General features: G+C 34.2%; 5 protein-coding genes across 6 annotated transcripts; all 5 read right to left on the bottom strand.

Annotated features, from left to right (window-relative positions):
• Nucleotides 1–713: 713 nt before the first annotated feature.
• Nucleotides 714–4,938, bottom strand: LOC114363697 (uncharacterized). 2 transcript variants are annotated; one of them, XM_028319495.1, is made up of 3 exons: nucleotides 4,733–4,938; nucleotides 2,326–3,118; nucleotides 714–1,933 (listed from the first exon to the last, which is right to left on the bottom strand). In XM_028319495.1, the coding sequence occupies exons 2-3, from the start codon at nucleotides 3,112–3,114 to the stop codon at nucleotides 1,520–1,522; spliced, it is 1,203 nt and encodes a 400-aa protein (XP_028175296.1). In that variant the 5' UTR covers nucleotides 3,115–3,118; nucleotides 4,733–4,938; the 3' UTR covers nucleotides 714–1,519. The 2 variants fall into 2 exon arrangements, with proteins under 2 accessions (XP_028175296.1, XP_028175297.1); XM_028319496.1 differs by lacking the exon at nucleotides 4,733–4,938 and having other exon boundaries at nucleotides 2,326–3,287.
• Nucleotides 4,939–7,483: 2,545 nt separating this feature from the next.
• Nucleotides 7,484–10,683, bottom strand: LOC114363700 (uncharacterized). The gene is made up of 3 exons (XM_028319498.1): nucleotides 10,514–10,683; nucleotides 8,296–9,088; nucleotides 7,484–8,058 (listed from the first exon to the last, which is right to left on the bottom strand). The coding sequence occupies exons 1-3, from the start codon at nucleotides 10,558–10,560 to the stop codon at nucleotides 7,678–7,680; spliced, it is 1,221 nt and encodes a 406-aa protein (XP_028175299.1). The 5' UTR covers nucleotides 10,561–10,683; the 3' UTR covers nucleotides 7,484–7,677.
• Nucleotides 10,684–15,216: 4,533 nt separating this feature from the next.
• On the bottom strand, nucleotides 15,217–17,577 carry LOC114363701 (uncharacterized). Its single transcript, XM_028319499.1, has 3 exons — nucleotides 17,407–17,577; nucleotides 16,131–16,923; nucleotides 15,217–15,707 (listed from the first exon to the last, which is right to left on the bottom strand). The coding sequence occupies exons 1-3, from the start codon at nucleotides 17,451–17,453 to the stop codon at nucleotides 15,327–15,329; spliced, it is 1,221 nt and encodes a 406-aa protein (XP_028175300.1). The 5' UTR covers nucleotides 17,454–17,577; the 3' UTR covers nucleotides 15,217–15,326.
• A 337-nt stretch (nucleotides 17,578–17,914) lies between these two features.
• Nucleotides 17,915–18,531, bottom strand: LOC114363692 (uncharacterized). The gene is made up of 2 exons (XM_028319490.1): nucleotides 18,482–18,531; nucleotides 17,915–18,316 (listed from the first exon to the last, which is right to left on the bottom strand). The coding sequence occupies exons 1-2, from the start codon at nucleotides 18,494–18,496 to the stop codon at nucleotides 17,936–17,938; spliced, it is 396 nt and encodes a 131-aa protein (XP_028175291.1). The 5' UTR covers nucleotides 18,497–18,531; the 3' UTR covers nucleotides 17,915–17,935.
• Nucleotides 18,532–22,314: 3,783 nt separating this feature from the next.
• LOC114363696 (uncharacterized) lies at nucleotides 22,315–22,719 on the bottom strand (the record flags this gene model as incomplete). The annotated part of the gene is made up of 1 exon (XM_028319494.1): nucleotides 22,315–22,719. A coding segment is annotated over one exon (405 nt), but the record flags the coding sequence as incomplete, so codon positions are not given.
• Between the last annotated feature and the right edge of the window lie 338 nt (nucleotides 22,720–23,057).

Genomic DNA, 23,057 nt, shown 5'->3' on the forward strand with positions numbered 1-23,057 from the left:
CATTAAGTTGACTTAAAAGTAAAATAACTTTTTTGATTACAGGTATTCCACGACGCGGGTCCAGCAATAAATAGGTATGTGTTATGTTAATTTCTCATCATCATCATCATCATCATTGTCATCATCAAGCCTCCCTAATTCATCTGGCTAACGTAGTGTTTGAAAAAAAAAATCCTCGTCGTTCTCTGCAGTGGAGACTATGATGATGATGACAATGAATAACTACTTATCTGTAGGCCTAGGATGCGCATCATGATACAGGTTTATTGCGCAATTTTGTCGATTTTATGCGATAAGCTCATACAATTGGCGTCTAAAATCATCGATAAAATTTTATCATGACGTGAATTCTAGCCCGTTGAATACGTGTGACTTAGCAAACGCTTAAAAAGCCTTATAAATGAAAATTCAGTATCCAGAGAAATGTTGTAGACAATGATTGTGGTTTAGAATAAAATTATAAAATACTAATATATTCATAANAGGACGTTGCATTAGGATCGTAACCGTATCTACTCGAGGCGGTCAGTATTCTTTGTATGAAATTCCATACTGCAACGGACACTTATCCGCACCGTAACGTAAACGCCTCGCCTCGCCAAAGCTCGCAAAAGGCGACACGGTGTTGATTCATTTCCAAGTTGATAAGTCTGCTATGAGCTTTAAACACACAAAGTATATTTTTTTATAACAATAAATAATCATAGCGAGATTTTGATAACGTCAAATGTTTGAAATCCCCCCATTGAATGAAATCGTCCACGATATCACTGATCCTATTTCGTATGAAGTCACTCAGTACGAGGAAGGCAAATCCATACTATCGGCTGTGGGGAACGAATAATAATAATTCAGGGTTAAGAACTGCTTGATCCTCGGCTCTATGATTTATAGCTTACAGTCATTATGTTGACTTAAAAGTAAAATAACTTTTTTGATTACAGGTATTCCACGACGCGGGTCCAGTAATAATAGGTATGTGTTATGTTAATTTCTCATCATCATCATCATCATTGTCATCATCAAGCCTCCCTTATTCATCTGGCTAACGTAGTGTTTGACAAATACTCGTCGTTCTGTGCAGTGGAGACTATGATGATGATGATAATTACTAACTACTTATCTGTAGGCCTAGGATGCGCATCATGATACAGGTTTATTGCGCAATTTTGTCGATTTTATGCGATAAGCTCATACAATTGGCGTCTAAAATCATCGATAAAATTTTATCATGACGTGCATTCTTGCCCGTTGAATACGTGTGACTTAGCAAACGTTTATAAAGATTATGAATTTTCATTTATAAGGCAATTAGAGCAATGTTGTAGACAATGATTGTGGTTTAGAATAAAATGATAAAATACTAATTTATTCATAATTCCGTATTAAATATTGATTTGTCTGAAATCAATGACACCACTAGCCATAAAATGAACCCTATTTGTGCAACGATTGAATTTCACAGCAAGATTTATTCATTTAATTTTAATATTATTACAACTCAGATTTGCTAGTTCCCCTATATGTAGCCCCAATTTATATAATCGTCCACTATATCACTTAACCTCTTTTGGACAAAAACATTAAGTTTAGTGTCAGTCTTAGGCAGGTCCTTGCTGATAGCATCAGAGGCTTCATCTTTCTTAGTCAGAATTATTGGAAGCACCCACAGAGTCATCATCAGTCCATAATCAAGTCTCTCTTTATAAAGCCTCTCAAATTCTGCTCTCGGGTAATATTGTTCAATTTCCATGTAGAAAAGCCTCAAAAAATTCTTCATAGATAAGTAGTACAAATTCTTGAGGTGTACTAAGTGGTTTTTCCTGAACTCTTGGTCGGTGCTACAAAATATGAAGTAGATAAAGTCGACGATGGAGCAGCCATAATACGAGAGTTGATAGTCAACGGGTATCACTTCTGATGCTTCGCCATCCTAGAAAAAAAAATAAGTTTAAGGGCTGATTTTTCAATCGTCGGATAACTTTTAACTGCAGAATAAGTTTGGCACATTAACAGTTTCAGTATGGAAAATATGACAAAGTGGCAAGTTCTATTCTTCAGATAAAAGATATCTGACGATTGAAAAATCGGCCCTAAGTGTATATTTTTAGAAAAAGAAAGTTGATTTGAGGAAATAAATAATAAGACTATCTATCAATTTCATTTTACCGCTGCACATTATTGTTATAGTTACTACTTCATAGCTGCTACAATTAGAAAAGCAGATAAAGTTCATTATTTTATTCCTTTCAATCGCTGGTATATTATTATCACTGCTATTTAACACACATTTAAAACTAATGAAGGTTTTGTATAAATACTTACGTGGTATTTCACCATTACATTACTAACTCTGAAATCTCCATGCACCAGAGTCCAAACGCCCGCTGGGTCTTGAGTGTATTTTTCATATTTGTCATAAGTGGTTGGAAAATACTCTTGCAACCTCTTTTTCTGTTCTGGCTTCATACTATTAATGCTTATTTCACTGAAACCCTTTAAGAACTCATTAAACGGTTTTGTACCATGATGGAAAGGTTGTTTCATCTTTTTCACTTTATTCTCAAAGAATTTCGGACGCTTCTCTTTAAGTACAAAAGCAAAGCTGTGGAATTGCGCTAGTCGTTGGATAGCTAGCTCTGCGATTTTCAGAGGAATTACATCTAGATTTGAACACATTGTAAAACCTTTTTCTCTTAAGTTTTCCATTATAACAGATTCTATATCGGTGCTATAGTAGCTCTTAGCGAGCGTATATCTCTCTCCAACGGGTATGTTGGCTTCTTCTTGTACCTCATTGATAGCTCTACGAAGCTCAGAATACACGAAATTCTCGTTCTTATACGCACATGATACTGAAGATACTACGTCTACTACAGTGGATTGAGTAATGACGTCATCAATTTTAGTTTTGGTGAACAATTTCAGTTCCTTACTACCGTTAGCGGTTTCTCCTCTAATGTTTATTTCTCTATGTGTGCCAAGAAAACTACTATCCATTTCAAGTTCCTTGACATCTATGTGAAAATGTATGAAATCTTCATTTTTTATAATAGTTTCAATCGCTTCTTGTAATTTGGGTGGAAGAATTCCTTGTTGAATCGACATCATCATATTACTGTAAAAACAATAATTATATCAATCAATTAACAATAGTTTTAATTAAGTTATTGAAATATTATAAAGTAAAGTGGTTTGTGACGTGCCAAGAGCTTGTGAGCCCTAGTGCGAATTAGTGAATGGGCGATATGGACGTTGGTATAGCATTGTTTTTAAACGAGTTTTACTAAAATTACATTTGATATTGACTACGTCTTCCGTCCCGTGGTCGCCACTTGAGAACTTTTCTGCCTTAACCCTTAAGTAACACCGTGGGGTAATTTTTTACCCCAGGCGTATGAAAATTGGCATATCTTTTTTTCTAGTGAAGCTAAAGCAATGTCGTTTTGTGTATTCTCAATGCAGAGTGTGCGCTTTAAGCTCGTAGACGCGGGATGTGACAAAAATCATCCGTTTGGCTTTTACAGGTAGGTGGGATAGAAATTTACCCCAGGGTGTTAGTTACGCATGCTTTAATTTATCATCACCTAACATGTAATTAATAGGTTTTTATGATATTTAAACAAAATGAGTAAATATTTATATGACGATCAAGTAGCACGTTGTCTCGAGAATGTAGAAAGATAAATAGAGCTTGATTTACATGATACTTTTCGAACTTCGAAGACATCCCCTCAGATCAGAGCGTTCATAAATTCGACACAGAAATATAACTCTAAAATGATAATTACGTAATAATTCAGTGTGTTTGATGTGTTTTGAAAATAATATTTAGGAATAAAATAAAATAAAAAACAATTTCTCATAATTTTATAAAAAATAAGTTTTTTTTATTTTGCTTTGATAAAGTCCAACAATTTACGTTTTATTTAACTTTGAGTTTAAAATTGTATAAAGCACCTATTCGATGTCCGATTAGTGTAAGTTTTTGGTTCTCACAATAACTTTCAAGATTTTTCTAGAAGATCATTGTAGAGACTATAGTTGCAAATGAAAAATTCTTTGTTTTTTGTTATGATTGATTTAAAATGTTTTTTTTACGCGAGACAGACGATTTTTTAAGGCAATCGTATAATTTAGTCAGCCTGCTAATACATTTTAAATTACAAATTGAATTTATTTTCAATATTTACTTTTAAAAAAATCAATTTCCGTTTGGGGTAATTTTTTTACCCCAGGGTGTTCAATGTGTAACCAAAAATAAGGATGTTACTTAAGGGCTAGCGGCCAAAAAAGCTGATGATTACCAGAGGCAATTTAAATACTTGAATAACTTAAAAATAAATTTAATAATATAAGGTAATATTTATGAGGGTTTCCTCTGATTTCTCTATGATTCCATCATCCGATCTTAATTTGGCGACAATAGGAACACCTCAGAAGTGCATGATATGGTACCGGTACCGAATAAAATATAATTTTGAAAATCAGACCACAATGAAATTTTGTCGAAGTAATCGGTAAAGAAAGTGCATTGTGGAAAACCTTGGAGGAGGCCTTTGTCCAGCAGTGGACGTTATTTGGCTGAAATGAACGAACGAATCGGTAAAGAAACGTTAAAACATACAGTGGAACATAGAACCTCCTCCTTGAATATGTCGGCTATAACTACAAAATTCTATTATTTATTATTTATAGGGATTTAAGTATTAATCTAATGTTAGGTACTTACAAAGGTTATTGACAATTCTTTTTTTCTTTATTATTTTAATCTCCACGCACACAACTTCTTAGACCGACTGGTCTCGCTCGAGTGAATAAATGTAAGCAAAGACAAAATGAGACACAAACAACATAAAAGTGATAAATATAATGGCAGTTTTAGTACCTAATTGTAGATTATAAGGTAATTCCAAGGTCAGCTTATAATCATATAACTAGCGGCCGCCCGCGACTTCGTACGCGTGGATGCCACGTTTTACCCCCTTAGGGGTTGCATTTTGCAAAATCCCGTCTTAGTGAGCACCTACGTTCTTAAAGGAACCCTCATTTTGAGACTTCTAGCATTTCTGAGATTTCGTGATGAGTCAGTGAGTCAGTTAGTCAGTGACCTTTCGCTTTTATAGGTGTAGATTATATTTATATCATTTAAACACACAAACTTATTAGCACTTAAAAGTTAATATAAAAAGTTTTATATTGAGGTCTTTTCAATATTTTTAAATAAAATTTAGGCACAAGTTTTACGAGTATTTATATCACACGCGTGGATTTTGGAATTTTTATATTTTGAGTATGATAATGTGGTAATTTATACTTTTTGTATAGGTAAAGTGCTTTATTAATTATGTAGGTATGCTTTATTACAATAAAATTCAAATTTGTTAATGAATTATGATGTGGTCAATGACCACTGGTCATTCAATAATACGACCTACATACAAATTTTTAAGAAGAGAGCGTATTTACACCTTTATGTCCGTCAACGCACCTGTAATGCCCCCGGGACTACGGGTGTCTATGGGCGACGGTAATCATTCACCATAAGGTGATCCGTTTGCTCGTTTGCCTCCTGTCCCATAAAAAGAAGTCGCGCGGCAAACTATGTTTTAATTTTGCGAAGAAAGTTAATAGGCTATTAATTGTACTTGTTTGTCGTGATAATGATAATGTGTGTCGTGATAATTCAAAATAGTGATAAGCTAATTTAATTACACTTCATTAGCAATAATTCTATCTGCAATAAAAATAATAGGTGTAACTTATTTCTATTTGTGCATTAAGAAAATACAGCGTGTATCTGACGGCGTGTAAAAAAATTAAAGAGGGAACTCAGTTAACGATTCTGATTCCGAATCAATAAAAAAATAGTACTTATTTTTTACCGAATAATCCTCACTTTTCTTGACTCATAGTAACCGCGTTGTCATAGTAAACGCGGCTTTACCCGAATCCACAGCGCGCGCGCTTCTAACAAACACCGCCACGTCGGCGGCGGCTCGTTTGAGAAGCCGCCGCCGCCGTCCATTTGATTGTGCTCTGCGCGCCGCGCGCCGCGCCTGGCTGTTTTCGTTCCCGCGCACTCAGTTGCCAACTGGACATGCTACTCTGCGTATAGCTTGATTTTTTAGAATCCAGCAGAGATGTAAACAAACACTTTCATACACAATTACACCGTAATCACTTACGTGTTCATAAAATCATGCACATTATTTAACAAGCCCATGAAACCAACTTTATTCTCACGATTAGAAATCAATCTTTGAAACAAATTATTTTAGCAAAATACGTGGACGATGAAAATTTTAGAGACTTGTCAAATTGACTTGACGTTTAAAATTATGTGTTATCTCCATCTTGTCTCTGACACATCAGTGTTGTAACCTGTAAGTCATAATCATAATCGGCTGGGGTAACAATGGTTTTCGGTCCTTTCGCGGACTGGTTTGTGGTATGCTAATTTCATTCACATAAGAATTTATTAAAAAAAACATTTTTTTTTTGTAATCTAGACTTCTAGCCAGAACTTCAGTTAATTTTTTTTACAAGTCGTCAGATACGCGCTGTATTTTAATAACAAATGTCACTATGTGAACTTATGGTGCTTAATTTAATTCGTTCAAAAACTACTAAGAGTGGATTCGACCAAACAAGAGTAATCTCAGAATAAATCGTCAATTTTAACATATTTCCCATACTGAAACTGACAATGTGCCAGTTATACCAGGAGTTATTCTCGGATAAAAGTTTGGTCGAATCGGGTCTAAATCTTACTTACACTTAAGACAGTAAATGGACACAGATTTTCAATTTTTAAAACCACGCTTAAAAATAATTAAGATAAAGTTTGTATTGTTAAATTGCTTTATTGAGCTTATTAATAAAATGAATACTGTTGGCAAAGTCAAACTGTAGGTAGGTAGTGTAGGTATACATATTGCATTACATTGATGTTTAGAGGTGATTATTAATGGCATTTCTTACTAGAATCATCATCAGGTCATTTGCAAATGATATTTTGTTCATTTGCAGATGGTCATTTTCTGATGATAATGAAGTATCAGGAGGCAAATGGAGAAATAGAGGGTTTAGCTCTAAGAAACTACAATTTAACATCCAATGTACTACATGATGCAATGAATAAATTAATATGAATTAAAATTAGAGCATTCCTATTCCTCTTTTTATAAAAATATCGATTTATTTTTTCTAAATGCTCGTATAAACCATAACTACACTACTTCTGGAATTTATTGGCACTCGTGAAATATTTAAAAATTTACACTTACATTCCTTTATTTTGAGTTGAAGCAATATTTTGACGGTATCGAATTACGAGATACTTTAAGCTAAAGTTAAGTTGAAATTACATTTATTTTTACTTCAGAATGTACCTACAATAAAAGAGGTTTGCATTTATACTTATACTGCAGCAGCAGTTACGTAAAATTTAATGTATGTTAATCACAGCAATCCTTATCTGAAACTAATTAATAATTTCTTTTAGAAATACAAATGTGCAATTGTATGTACCACAGCGTAACAAAATGACTGTCTAATGCAAAAAAAAAAACATTTATGTATGTACATATCACTTTATTTACAAAGAAGAACAAAAGCACCGCAACACGTCACGCTAACAATATTATTTAAATAACCACAAAAATGTCATCTTCTTTAGATGTAGCCCCATTGAATGTAATCGTCCACGACTCCACGAACTCTTTCGCAGAGCACATGATTCTGATTGGACGTCGATGCATCATCTTCATTAAATTGTATCGGAAGCATGAATAGTGCTAACGTTAGGCCAAGATCAAATCTCTCTTTGTAGATCCTTTCAAATTCTGCTCTAGGGTAATAATTTTCAACGTCCATGTTGAAAAGGCTTAAAAACTGCTGCATGGATGTGTAATACAGATTTTTGAGGTATTCCATGTGATTTTTCCTGAACTCTTGATCGGTGCAAGAAAACATAAATAACATCAGGTCAAGGATAGGGCAGCCATAGAAGGAAAGTTGATAGTCAACAGGCATCACATTGAAGACGTCACCATCCTGAAAATATACATTAGATTATTTTGAGTACATACAACACAGTAGTTATCAGATTGTTATAATTCAAGTAAATGTCTTTAGCCCTATTTATGGTTATGTTTACTTCACCAGCAGATAGAAAAAATATTTTATTTTGAAATATAATATCATTTTATGTAATAATAGCAACAGCTTAGTATTATTTAGGCTGAGTTGCACCCAGCAAATTACTTAAAAGATTTGTCTTAAAATATTTACCTTGAGTTGAACCATAATATTACTGGTTTTGTAATCTCCATGCACCAGAGTCCACGTGTCCTTTGGATCTTGAATATACTTTAAGTATTTGTCAAATGTAGTCAGCACGTATTCTTGCATCCTTTTTCTCAGTTCTGGATTCAGGCAATTTATACCTATTTGGCTTTTGGTCTCCAAATTTTTATTATACGATTTCGTATCATAAAAGAATGGTTGTTTCATGATTTTTACTAAATCCTCAAAGAATTTTATACGCTTTTCTTTGAGTATGAAGGCAAAACTGTGGAACTTTGCCAAACTCTTGATTGCTAGCTCGGCGAACTTGAGTGTTATCACTTCTTGTGGTGGATACATTTCGAATCCTTTAGTTGTTAAGTTCTCAAATATTATGGTGTCTGAATCTGTGCTAGCATAACTCTTAGCAAGCGTATATCGCTCTCTGACAGGTATGCTGACTTCTTCTTGCACCTCATTGATAGTTTTGCTAAATTCAGAATACATAAAAGCCTCTTTACTATATGCATCTGTTATTGAAAACATTTCATCGAATCCTTTTGTTTCAACGTAATCTTTATGAGGCATGGTTTTAGTAAATAAGTGCAGTTCCTTTTTACCCGTTTTGCTCTCTCCTCTTATATTTATTTGTCTATAAACACCAACGTAGCTATTTTTCACTTTTATTGTCTTGATATGTATATGATGATGTATGAAATTTTCATTTTTAATTACAGTTTCAATCATTTCTTGTAATTTGGATGACTGAAGCACTTCTCGTTGACTTGACGCCATATTTCTGTAAAACACAAAAAAGTGTTAATTTTTATTTAGGGTTTCGTAGTCCTAACATAGGTCATGAATTTTCCAAAGTTTTCAGGCCAACACTTTAGTTACTTTAAGGCCGACTCACACATATCAGTGAAGTCACAGTTCAGACTCAGTACCGGCACAGTGCGAAATATTCTTTCATACAATTTCTATGAACGCATCCCCACTTGTCAGTGTCAGTGAGGACACAGTGCTCTCAGTGTCAGTGCCGACACCGGCATTACGGCAATTACGGACGTATTCGTTGACGACCATATTTTGTTTCGGATCACGGACGCCGCCGCGGCATCAAAAACAAAATTAACTACTTATTTCATAGTTTCTGAACAAGAATATTGAAACAGCTCTCTGAAATTTTAAAATATTCAAAATATTTCACTGACGCAATACTAATAGCACTTATACTGAACTCAGCGGACACTGTGACGGAACTGTGGCTTCACTGATATGTGTGAATCGAGCTTTAGTCTCGATGATGGAAAGTATTAAAATTAATAAAATCTTTATTTGGCACGGGACAAGCAATGACAATCACAAGTGTAAAAAAGTACATTAAAAAAGAAAAATAAAAAACAGTAAATTAATCCAGCCAGACCAGTAAAATCCCGAGCCAAAAAGGCGCCCGCTCAGCGATACTCGGGACATAAGTTAAATGTCCCGACGCTGATTTTCAGCGAGTACCCTTCCCTAGGCCTCGGCTGTTGGGACCCAAACCGCGTCCGCCAAACATAAACTAATTATTAAAACTTTAATAGATTCAAGAGCGGAGAAGGGATGCCCAACAGTCGAGGCTCCGCGTGGCGCTCTGCTGACATATAAACAAACTGGTTGCAAATAAATAAAAATAAAATAACATTACAGACACTAAGCTAAAGCTAAAGACAAAATCAAGAAAAATACTAAATTAAGAATGTGTAATTGTGTTGTGTGTATGCTCCTGAAGCCATCAATGTGTGGGTGACGTGTTGAGTCAACGAAACGGGAAAAAATAAAAATAAATAAAATGTTATTGAACTATAATAAATATTAAAGTAACGATCACAGTGTAGCCCTCCTGCAAATGTCTTAATCATACGACTGTTTAACATGGCGAAAATCGGAAACAACAGTTCAACAAGTAGAATATCTTTATAATCTGGATTAACTAGCATAATGCTTTATCACAATTCGTCGCCAACGCTGCAAAGGGACCAAACTTTTTTGTAAAATTATACAGGAGACCAAAAAACGACATAATAGTTCCTAAAGAAATGCTCCATTCTGTATAATTTGACCACTTGTATGGTGTCCGCACCTTTGCGGCGTAGGCGAAGAATTGTCTTCTTATAACTCGCGCGTTGCTCATTGACTTCCTCATTTAAAAAAAGTTAAATAACTGCATGTTTTTACTTACACTCCAAAACTCCTTGGTTTCCCTTGTGATGGAAGCTGGACTGGCATGATGCACAAAGGTCCTCCTTAGAACACTCCTACTACCGACTGCGCCACAAAGTGTAATGGGTAGAAATATATTCACAACACTGTCTTAGACTACCGAAGGGCTGAATGTGTATGGCAGCTAGCTGCTTTCAAAAAGTATTTATAGGAAAAATTTGAACAGAAGGTATTTACTAAAAAGTATTAATTAATTAGTTAATTACGGTGATTTTTAGTGTTTACAATATTAGTGATCATTATGAAAATCATTGGGTGATATCTAAGTTCAGAAGTGGAAGTCAATGGCTAATTTATGATGATGATGAAGGTAATTAGCAAGCAATATCGTTACAGTAATGTAGTACTCACATTATACTGGCTGACGATAACAAAGTTCCTTAATTAATAAAAATAGTACCATAAAAAACACCTTAAATAAAAATGTAAGACAAGACAAGACACATTCTAAATTATTTTAATATTTTCATTATAATAATTTCATACCTACGCCGTACAGATCTTGGATTTAAGCATTGCAATGTTAGGATCGAAGATGCGATTAGAAAACTTCATAATATACCTAAATTCCTTGTACCTTGACCTGTGAAATAAGTAATAGTGTGGGTCATTTGAAGGTCATAGCACATTTTTATCAACCCAGAAATGGATCAAGAACGTATCGCCTTTCGTCGCGAGGCGTGGCGTTTACGCTACGGTGCGGATAAGCGTGCGTTATAGTACGGAAATTCATACAAAGAATACTGACCGCCTCGAGTTGATACGTACACGATCCGTTTTCGGGTTGATAAGTGTGCTTCGTCCTTTAGAGTCCCTCGATAAAAAATATTTAAATCAAATCATTTTTAAAATTTTCTTTTTTGGTCTTTCAGTTTTTGTGTGTTTAAATTCTTCAGCAGTTAATGAATCTTAAAAAATTAAGTAAGTTTTTATAAGNTTTTGTAAAAATATTTTATTGAAAATAATTACGTGAACCTAAAGCAAAATAACCCGGTAGGTTCTAGGTACCGATCATCACACCACTCTCCTCATCAATCTAGCTAGGACGTCGATCAAACAAAACTGTCGAACTTTGCCAAAGTTCGTATTGCTAATTCAGCAAATCTCACTTCTTGATGTGAAATGGTAACGAAGCCTTTTGCTGTTAAGTCCATTATGATTGTGTCTGAATCTGTGCTAGCAGATTCTCTCTTAGCAACTCTTAGTAAGCGTCTCTTTTCAACGGGCCTGTTGGCTTCTTCCTGCACTTTATCAATAGTTTTGCTAAATTCAGAATACATAAAAGTCTCTTTACTATAATGCATCTAGTACTGAAAATACCACGTTAAATGCAACGTCCTTGTCATCAGGCTTAGTCTTAGCAAATAGCTGAACTTCTGTTAGGGTCTTACTAGACTTAAGATATAAATTAAAGGCGGACTGTATTTCATAGGTGTAATGATTATAAAATATTATATCGCTAGTTCGCGCCTACGTGGGAGGGCCGCGTCTGACACCGGTGACGGTCGTGAAGCTGAGTGGGCGTCGGGCACGTACGGAGTGTGCCGGCGCCTCGCGCGGAGCCGATGATGGCCGATCGATGTCGATGAAGCCCGAGGACCCGAGAAGCACCAACAACATCCTTAATAAAATTCCATTTTTGTTTCTCCTACAATATTGATTTCCCTATACATACTTACAAGGCTGTTATCTGTATTCACGTTTACTAATACAGATAACAGCCTTGTAAGTATTATTATAACCAACAAAATCTTCAGTAATAATAATTGTTTCTATTACCTCTTGTAATTTAGGAGGAAGTGTTTGCATTGTCGTCATAAATTAAATGAAATAAAATAAATTTATTTGCTTAAAACACGGTGGTACAATGGTGATAATAATATTAATTATAAACTGTGCTCATGTTTTACCTTGTTAATGGCATGCAAATATTATTTACAATTTAATAGCTGTAACTAATTAAACAAAAAAATTATAGATTAATTATGAATGTGAAATTTCCAATTAAAATAAGTCTCAAATTAAAATTATCATGTCAAGAATAATTAGTCAAAATTTCCTATTATGTCTCATATTATTATGAATGTCATGAACTCTATGAAAATTCATGTCAATGTCATTCAGGTTACAAGCGATCTTTTAAAGCTTGAATTTGGTATGTTTTTAATATGGTTCGGGATAGAATTGTATACCTTAACACACATGGCCCATACCACACTGATCAAGATAATGTTTAAGTTTTGGTAAGCTATCATATTATTATAGTAAATGAATAGGATCTNTACTTTATTAATAGTTTTGCTAAATTCAGAATACTTACATAAAAGTCCCTTTACTATAATGCATCTAGTACTGAAAATACTACGTTAAATGCAACGTCAGGCTTAGACTTAGCAAATAGCTGAACTTCCTCAATTAAATTTTTGTTTCTCCTACAATATTGATTTCCCTATACATACTTACAGGGCTGTTATCTGTATTCACGTTTTCAATAATTGTTTCTATTGCTTCTTGTAATTTAGGAGGAAGTGTTTGCATTGTCGTCATAAATGAAATGAAATGAAATGAAACCAAATAAATTTATTTGCTTAAAACACGGTGGTACAATGGTAATGGATAATAATATTAATTATAAACTGTGCTCATGTTTTACCTTATTCTTCTTCTCAGTCGGTACACTCTTGTCAGAGTGGTCGTGGTCATCATTTTGAATCACGATTCAGAGTGATGTTCCTCGTAATACGGCGCCATTCCTCGCGGACTGCAGTTTTCCGGGTACTTTCGCTAACCGAGCACTTAGTTGCGGCCTTGATCTGTGAGTTTATGTCAGGTGTGCTCGCTAGCGACTGCGTAAAAAAATGACATTAATTGTTTGACATATTGTGCAGCGCCCCTAGCGGCTACTTTCAAGAAACAAAATCTTCATAGAGATTTTTGACGTACTCGCTAGCGAGCACACCTAACATAAACTCATGGTAGGTACACTGGTCCGTCCATCTCATTGGTGATCTACCACGTGATTTACCTTATTAATGGCATGCAAATATTTACAATTTAATAGTGTAACTAATTAAACAAAAAAATTATAGATTAATTATTAATGTGAAATTTCCAATTAAAATAAGTCTTAAATTAAAATTATCATGTCAAGAATAATTAGTCAAAATTTCCTAATAAGTCTCATATTATTATGAATGTCATGAACTCTATGAAAATTCATGTCAATGTCATTCATGTTACAAGCGATCTTTTGAAGCTTGAATTTGGTATGTTTTTAATATGGTTCGGGATAGAATTGTATACCTTAACACACATGGCCCATACCACACTGATCAAGATAATGTTTAAGTTTTGGTAAGCTATCATATTATTGTACTAAATGACTAGGATCTCTAACATTGAAGTTAACCATATCCTTTTGCTTTTTGAATAAATTAATATTACTTTTTAAGAACAAAGTTACCTCAAGGATGTAGACAAGGTAGGGGCAATATTTGTAGCTTTCTAAAGACAGGCTCACAGGATTGACGAGGGGACATACCACAAATTACGCATTTTTTTAATTAAATAATAAATTCATGTCAGTAGAATTTCCCCAAACCAAAAGTCCATACCTCAGAATTGAGCCGACATATCCATGATATGCTGCCAGACAAGCATTCAGGTAGATGTGTAGAGTAGCGCAGTCTTCTCAGAACAAATACATAACGGTTTAATTTATCCCGTAATGCTCCTATTTGCTGCTTCCAGCCACAGTTATCATCTATGATAATGCCCAAAATTTTTTTATCTGCTTCTTGAATTCATATTTTTGTTTGAAACATACTTCAAGATTGAAATTAACGAGAGATTAATCAAACTACCTAGTTAATTTATAATAACACGGGAACAAACAGATCGACTTCTGCACTGCATTGATCTTTGGTGGTGATTTATAACGTTTCCCATCTACCCCTGTCTTAAGGTGGCTACGAAATTATAATAATTATCAGGTCATTTAGTAGGTATGTGAATGTGACCCTCTGTATTTTACCGGAGGCAAATTGAGAACTAGGTAATATTAGATCATTTTGTATAAATCAAATTTATTTGNTGGACGGGATTACTACCGAAACATCATCTGCAAAAAGTGTACATCTATGATTTGTTACATCAGGAAGGTCGTTTATGTAAAGTATAAAAAGTAGAGGTCCCAAAACACTACCTTGCGGAACACCGCATGCATTCTCTAAAAACTGTGATCTATTATTTATTACAATGTTNTTTATTTGTTACCCTTAACATAATGTTTATAGGTGTCTAATGATAAAATCCATTTTTTCTTGTTTTTTAAGTACCTAGGTAAAGATTTTTTTCTAGTTATAAAATACACTACTTTGCATGGAATTTATTAATAGCACTTGTTAATAATTTATAATTACTTACATTAATAATTTTTAATTGAAGTTAATTTTTGATGGTATTGACTATCGTATTTATGACATTTGCAATAAAAAATTTGAATTTGAAAATAGACTTAAGAAAGTAGTTACACAGTAGTTACGTAAATATTGAATGCATGTTCAATGTATTTTAGTCACACAATCATTATCTGCAATTAATTAATATCTGAAAAGTGCAATTTTATGTGTGACATGTAATCTAAAATTATCCAATTCAAAAAACTTTTTTATGCCCATTATTCATTTATTTAAAAATTAACACAATAGTACCACAACACATCGCGTTAATGATTTCAGTAACAATAAAATATAAATTATAATTATTTTTCTTCATAGGTAGCCCCATTGTATGTAATCGTCCACGACTCCACGAATTCTTTCGCAGAGCACATGATTCTGATTCGACGTCGATGCATCGTCTTCATTAAATTGTATCGGAAGCATAAAGAGTGCTAACGTTAGGCCAAGATCAAATCTCTCTTTGTAAATCCTTTCAAATTCTGCTCTCGGGTAATAATCTTCAACGTCCATGTTGAAAAGGCTTAAAAACTGCTGCATAGATATGTGATACAGATTTTTGAGGTATTCTATGTGATTTTTCCTGAATTCTTGATCGGTGCAAGAAAACATAAATAACATCAGGTCAAAGATAGGGCAGCCATAGAAGGAAAGTTGATAGTCAACGGGCATCACATTGAAGACGTCACCATCCTGAAAATATACATTAGATTATTTTGATTATCTAATCTCAATTTTGTGCATGTGAAACTTATGTTCCCAACAAAAAGTCCGGTCAAGAACACAGTAAGTAGTTAACAGATTGTTAAAATTCAAGTAAATTATTATCTTATTATTATGTTTAGCCCTGTTTATGGTTATTTTTACTTCACCTAGGAGATAAAAAAATATTTTATTTTAAAATATAAAATCATATTATGTAATAAAAGCAACAGCTTAGTATTATTTAGGCTGAGTTGCACCACTTGACGTTAACCGTAACATTAACCATAACCGGTTACCGGTTACCATTAAAGTGTTTTAGGTATGGAGCTTGACTGACGTTTGTTAAACTTAAAGTACCTAAGATGATGCAACCCAGAAAATTACTGAAAAGATTTGTCGTAAAATATTTACCTTGAGTTGGACCATAATATTACTGGTTTTGTAATCTCCATGCACCAGAGTCCACGTGTCCTTTGGATCTTGAATATACTTTACGTATTTGTCAAATGTCGTCAGCACGTATTCTTGCATCCTTTTCGTCAGTTCTGGATTCAGGCAATTTATACCTATTTGGCTTTTGGTCTCCAAAACTTTATTATACGATTTCGTATCGTAAAAGAATGGTTGTTTCATGATTTTTACTAAATCCTCAAAGAATTTTATACGCTTTTCTTTGAGTATGAAGGCAAAACTGTGGAACTTTGCCAAACTCTTGATTGCTAGCTCTGCGAACTTTAGTGTTATCACTTCTTGTGGTGGATACATTTCGAATCCTTTAGTTGTTAAGTTCTCAAATATTATGGTGTCTGAATCTGTGCTAGCATAACTCTTAGCAAGCGTATATCTCTCTCTGACAGGTATGTTGACTTCTTCTTGCAGTTCATTGATAGTTTTGCTAAATTCAGAATACATAAAAGCCTCTTTACTATATGCATATGTTATTGAAAACATTTCATCGAATCCTTTTGTTTCAACGTAATCTTTATGAGGCATGGTTTTAGTAAATAAGTGCAGTTCCTTTTTACCCGTTTTGTTCTCTCCTCTTATATTTATTTGTCTATAAACACCAACGTAGCTATTTTTCACTTTTATTGGCTTGATATGTATATGATGATGTATGAAATTTTCATTCTTAATTATAGTTTCAATCATTTCTTGTAATTTGGATGACTGAAGCACTTCTTGTTGACTTGACGTCATTTTTCTGTAAAACACAAAAAAGTGATAATTATTTATTTTTTTGTCCATCAAATAACATGTTCTTCAAATTTTTCTTTGGTATTTGAAATAAACGAAAGAAGACTGCTTTTAGGGTTTCGTAGTCCTAACAAGGTCATGAATTTTTCCAGAGTTTCCAAGCCAACACTTTAGTTACTTTAGTCTCGATGATGGAAAGTAGAATATCTTTATAATCTGGATTGACCAGCTTATTGCTTCATCACAATTCGTCGCCAATGCCGTAGGTGCGAACCTTTTTTGTGAAATTATACAGGAGAGCAAAAAACGACATATTATTATAGTACCTAAAGAATTGCTCCATTCTGTGTAATTTGACCACTTGTAAGGTGTTCGCACCTTTGCAGCATAGGCGACGAATTGTCTTCTTTTATCTCAATGAGCAACGCGCTCTGACATTTCTAGACTTCCTCATTTAAAAAAAGTTAAATAACTGCATGTTTTTACTTACACTCTAAAACTCCTTGGTTTCCCTTGTGATGGAAGCTGGACTGGCATGATGCCCAAAGGTCCTCCTTAGAACACTCCTCCTACCGACTGCGCTGCAAAGTGTAATGGGTAAAAATATATTCACAACACTGTCTTAGACTACCGAAGGGCTGAATGTCTATGGCAGCTAGCTGCTTTCAAAAAGTATTTATAGGAAAATATTGACCAGAAGGTATCAACTAAAAAGTTTTAATTAATTAGTTAATTACGGTGATTTAGTGTTTACAATAGTTCAGAAGTGGAATTCAATGGCTGATTTATGATGATGATGATAAAGGTAATTAGCAAGCAATATCGTTACAGTAATGTGGTACTCACATTATACTGGCTGACGATACTAAAGTTTCATAAAATATTAAATAAAAATAATACCATTATGTATCTTAAAAAAAATGTACGACCGACCATTATTCATTTATTTATAAACAACTACAATAGCACCACAATACACCACGCTTAGGATTTATTTAATCACAAAAATATATTTTTCTCTATAGGTAGCCCCATTGTATGAAATCGTCCGCGATACCACGCATCCTTTTACAGAGCAATTTATTCTGTTTTGCTGTCGATACATCTTGTACATTGAATAGCATGGGAAGTATAAACAGTGACAACATTAGGCCAAGATCCAGTCTCTCTTTAAAAAGCCTTTCAAATTCTGCTCTCGGGTAATATTCTTCAACGTCCATGTTGAATAGGCTTAAAAACTGCTGCATAGTTGTGTGATACAGATTTTTAAGGTGTTCCATGTGACTTTTCCTAAATTCTTGATCGGTGCAAGAAAATATAAAAAACATTAGGTCATAGATGGAACAGCCGTAGTAGGAAAATTGAAAGTCAACAGGCATCACGTCAAATACTTCGCCATCCTAAAAATAAAAAACAATTTATTTTACTACCTGCACCAGCAATGTTGTGCGTGTGAAACTTATGTTCGAAACAATCTCGCTCAAGATTTGATAAATGACACTTAGGATTAATAATTATAGTTTAATACGATTAGGTTACTAAATGATTTGTCGTAAAATATTTACTTGGAGTTGGATCATAATATTACTGGTTTTGTAATCTCCATGCACCAGGGTCCATGTGTCCTTCGGATCTTGAGTATACTTTTCGTATTTGTCAAATGTAGTCAGCACGAATTCTTGCATCTTCGTTCTCAGTTCTGGATTCAGACAATTTATACCTATTTGGCTTTTAGTTTCCAGAAAATTATTATACTGTTTCGTACCATAAAACATAGATTGTTTCATCATTTTTACCAAATTCTCGAAGAATTTTGTACGTTTTTCTTTAAGTATGAATGCTAAACTATGGAATTTTGCCAAACTCTTTATTGCTAATTCTGCAAATTTTAGTGTTATCACTTCCTGTTGTGGAATAACTTCGAAACCTTTTGTTGTTAAGTTCTCCAGTATGATTGTGTCTGAATCTGTACTAGCATAGCTCTTAGCAAGTGTATATCGCTCTCTGACAGGTATGTTGGCTTCTTCTTGCACCTCATTGATAGTTTTGCTAAATTCAGAGTACATAAAAGTCTCTTTCTTGTATGCATAGGGCGTCGAAAATGCTTTATCAAACGAATTTGTTACAATATAAACATCATCCGGTTTAGTCTTGGTAAATAACTGGAGTATTTTACTACCATTTTTGTTATCTCCTTTTATGTTTATTTCTCTATAAACACCAACGTAACCTATGCGTGTTTCAATTTTCTTTACATATTTATATTAAAAGCTATAAAATCTTCATTTTTAATAATTGATTTTATTGCTTCTTGTAATTTAGGGGGCAGGATATCTTGCTTTCTTGATGTACATGTCATAGTTTAGTGCAATATTTCTAATCTAAAACATAAATAATGCAAAGTCACATTAGATTGGAAAAAAAATAAAATAACGAAAATATAGGGAAAGTGTAAGGGGTGGTTTGGCTGTTCTCTCAATATCACAATAAAAAATATAATAAATACTTTAGCACCAGGATATTAACCGTACGGGGGTGCGGGGGCACCCCTGCCACCTCCGTCTGACGGGAACGGCTTGGCGTTTCGGGCCATTCCCGTCAGGGTCCGCCGTGTAGGCGGGCTGTCGCCGGTGGTGTCGCGGAAGTCTAAGGCTACGGCCGGATACTCGCGACACCCCCACTCGGGCGATGACGGAACGCCGCGGAGGTTTTAGTGGGTATACCCCGTCCTTTTCAGGATGGAGCAGCGCCCTTTTCAGGGCGCCGGGAGTCCCACACACCATCCTGTCCCCCGGCAGTGGTGACGGTGCGCAAAGCATTTCCTCCGCGACAAAAAAAAAAGGATATTAACCGTATACCTCATAAAATGGGTTTTTGTCTAGCTAATAAATGAGTATGGGTGTCATGAAAAGCCGTGCCAAACTTAAGGAAAAGACAAAGTTATGGATGACCATCTAGAAAAAAGGCTTCTATAGGTATCATCGTTTTTGTCTTGATGTTCATTCATACATATTATATCTTTTTTTTTTAAGTTCAGCATGGTCTTTTTGGGACATTCTTTGCTTAAATGGCAAATTCAGCGAACAACGCAGAGAATTTAATCTATCGACAACATGATTACTTACTGCATCTGCAAAATATGGACGACATGGACGTCGAACACAGAAGTCGTGCTCATGTGTTAAGCATCAAGACACGAAAAGACATTTTCTATGCTATGCATTACGTAAAATAAACATAAAATATTACTTTTGTATTTATTATGTAGCCATAAATGTGCCCTAATTACGAGATATCACAATTCTGTACAAATATTTTTTCTAATGTTTTTTTTAAACAAGAGGTATCATAAATACCACAAGATGACTTAAATTGGTGAATATTGTAATAATTACGTGAGTTTATTGGTACCTATAGGTATCTAAGAATTTTTCGAAATAGAAGATAGAATGGTTTGTTATTAAAAGATTTCAAATTTTGGATTATTAGGTATTTATGACTTCAAGCAAGTGTAGATTGTGTGTCAGATAAAAGTCTTAAAATACTGAAGAATAGACGTAAAAATTGTGTATTTTTGCATCTAACAATCATCTTTTGTTCAAAATTCGACACACTAATCGATATTTTTACGACAAACCAATTGTTAAATCCAATAATTCGCCACACACGTGTGTTGGTGTTTAACACAACTATTTACACTACTACTAGGTGGCCTATGACGTAAACGTCAGAACTCCTGGACCAAATAGCAGTATTAGCACAGAATAAGTATTAGGGCTTATTCCCACGAAGACACCGTTTTTTGCAAGAACTGTTTTTACAGGATCCCCTTTAGTAGTTTATGTATTTTAACATTCACACGAACATCTCCTTGGCAGTGTCTCTCAAAAAACCGCTCTGAGGGAATATTGAATTCGAACTTCAACACACAGTTGTCTTTGTAGTTCACTCAATAGATCAGTTTTACGGGATCCAGCAAAACTAATGAAAGGACCCTTAGATGTTTAGAAAATTTCCAAAGGGGGTCTGAGTCTGACGCTTAGGGCAATGTACGGTGTCAGTGTCAGACTGCTGATTACCACAGAATAAGTTGATTCTACTTTCGAGGAACTCTAGTTCGATCCCCATCGATCCATTGGAGACCAACCATTGTGTATATTATCTGTGATTGTAGCTTGTCGCCTAACATAATCGTATTTTTATATTTTAACTTATCTTTATCTTTGATCTTTAAAAACATATTGGGAATCTATTTATTTCATATATTATTATGAAGGGCTGAGTGGACAAAGGTCTTAACTAACAAAATGAGTTATGAGTGTTTGAAAATGTGAATCTGCTCGTACCACATTTGAATCCTGAAATGTATGAATGCTTGTCAGATAACACCTTTGTTAAGGTTTGACACGTAACAAAATTGCGTGTTTTGAGCTCATTAGTCGATTTTATCATCACTTAAAACCTATGTTCATGCAAAAAAGTCAATTATTCAGTTTTGTCAGATAACACCTTTGTCCACTCACCCCTTCATATCTGGATTATAACAACATTAGATCTACTAATATTATAGAGAAAAGATCTCAAATTCTGCTTACGAGTAATTAATATTTTTCAATTTCCATGTTAGATAGTTTTAAAAAAGTAAGAGTATCTAAAACATTTGACATGCCCCTTGTACAGTCGCGGAATGAAAAGGTTCGTCACCTTAGTGTCGGTTTTCGCTTGCACTGGAATAGTCAAACCTGCCAACATAACCGTGCAAGAAACAGTGCTACTAACATTTAAATAAATATGACGTTTGCTAACGAATAAGGTTTTGCTTGTTTATTTTTCTATCCCATCAGTGCAATGTTACAAAATGTATTTTTTTTTATTTAATAGATAATGACAGGTTGAACCAACAAGAAGGTTTTAGTTTATCAATCATAATAATCTTCTTGACAAGATAAATCGTCAAACAACTTTGATCTGAATAATTTTGAACTTTACTGAAGAAGTGTTAAAGATTATTTTCTATAACTCGAGATTATTCTGTAACATAGTTTCAAAAGGTAATATGTGCTCGCGATTCGTTGAAGGAATCAATTTGAAAACTGACGAACCTTTTCATTCCGTGACTGTACATCCATCCTCACAATCTGTTAATATTTTATATTGACAGGATAGACCATGATGATCGAATGACCAGGATTGGCCGGTAGAAATTAGTTTATTATTAGCAAAGGATGGTGAATGGTGAATAATTCTCAACATTTTGTAGTAGCTGTTTATTTAATAAATGAACCAGTAACAAGTCTTAAAATCCATACATTATACAGTCATTAATTAATAAAGATTTCTTCAGACTATTATTGACATAAAAATGATGGTGAAAATTTTGGTATAAAAATAAAGATTATTATACATAGCCCCATTTTATGTAATCGTCTACGATACCCCGAATCCTTGTTTCGAACACATCACTCTTTTTGAAGCTCGACGCAGAAAAATCTTTGTTTAAAATATCATCATTGTTCGTCAAATGCCCTGGAAGAAACCACAGTGCAAACATCAGACCAAGAGGAAGCTTCTCTTTGTAAAGCCTTTCAAATTCTGCTCTCGGGTAATATTGTTCAACGTCAATGTTGAAAAGTTTTAAAAACTCCTTCATGGACTCATGATATACGTTTTTGAGGTGTTCCATGTGATTTTTCCTGAATTCTTGGTCTGTGCTGGTGATTGTGATCCAGATCAGGTCGAAGATGGAACAGCCGTAGAAGACAGATTGGTAGTCAATGGGCATCACTTCGAAAGCGTCGCCGTCCTAGAACCAAACAAGGGTCATGTAGATATTTGTATTAACTGTGAAAGCAACTACAATATCGTAAATATTAGTTTTCCTAAGACTAACTTATTTAAGTATTTATTTAGAACTGATGGGAGAGTATGTTACTCTGGGATAAAGCTGTCTTAGTCTTATCCTCGCTATATTCAGAATTCTCATTAACCTTATAATCCTTCGTTACACATATGATTCAATATAGTGTAAGATNTATTAAATAAAAATAATACCATTATGTATCTTAAAAAAAATGTACGACCGACCATTATTCATTTATTTATAAACAACTACAATAGCACCACAATACACCACGCTTAGGA

The sequence above is a fragment of the Ostrinia furnacalis genome, unplaced genomic scaffold (genome assembly GCF_004193835.3).
Source record: "Ostrinia furnacalis isolate ACB-3 unplaced genomic scaffold, ASM419383v2 OfSCF7233, whole genome shotgun sequence".
Lineage (NCBI taxonomy): Eukaryota > Metazoa > Arthropoda > Insecta > Lepidoptera > Crambidae > Ostrinia > Ostrinia furnacalis.

Coding starts and splice junctions, on each gene's coding strand:
- LOC114363697 (XM_028319495.1), bottom strand. CDS start 3,114: ATGATGATGTCGATTCAACAAGGAATTCTTCCACCCAAATTACAAGAA. Junction 1,934..2,325: donor ATGTAATGGTGAAATACCAC/GTAAGTATTTAT, acceptor TTTTTTTTCTAG/GATGGCGAAGCATCAGAAGT.
- LOC114363700 (XM_028319498.1), bottom strand. CDS start 10,560: ATGCCAGTCCAGCTTCCATCACAAGGGAAACCAAGGAGTTTTGGAGT. Junction 9,089..10,513: donor AAACCAAGGAGTTTTGGAGT/GTAAGTAAAAAC, acceptor TGTGTTTTACAG/AAATATGGCGTCAAGTCAAC. Junction 8,059..8,295: donor ATATTATGGTTCAACTCAAG/GTAAATATTTTA, acceptor GTATATTTTCAG/GATGGTGACGTCTTCAATGT.
- LOC114363701 (XM_028319499.1), bottom strand. CDS start 17,453: ATGCCAGTCCAGCTTCCATCACAAGGGAAACCAAGGAGTTTTAGAGT. Junction 16,924..17,406: donor AAACCAAGGAGTTTTAGAGT/GTAAGTAAAAAC, acceptor TGTGTTTTACAG/AAAAATGACGTCAAGTCAAC. Junction 15,708..16,130: donor ATATTATGGTCCAACTCAAG/GTAAATATTTTA, acceptor GTATATTTTCAG/GATGGTGACGTCTTCAATGT.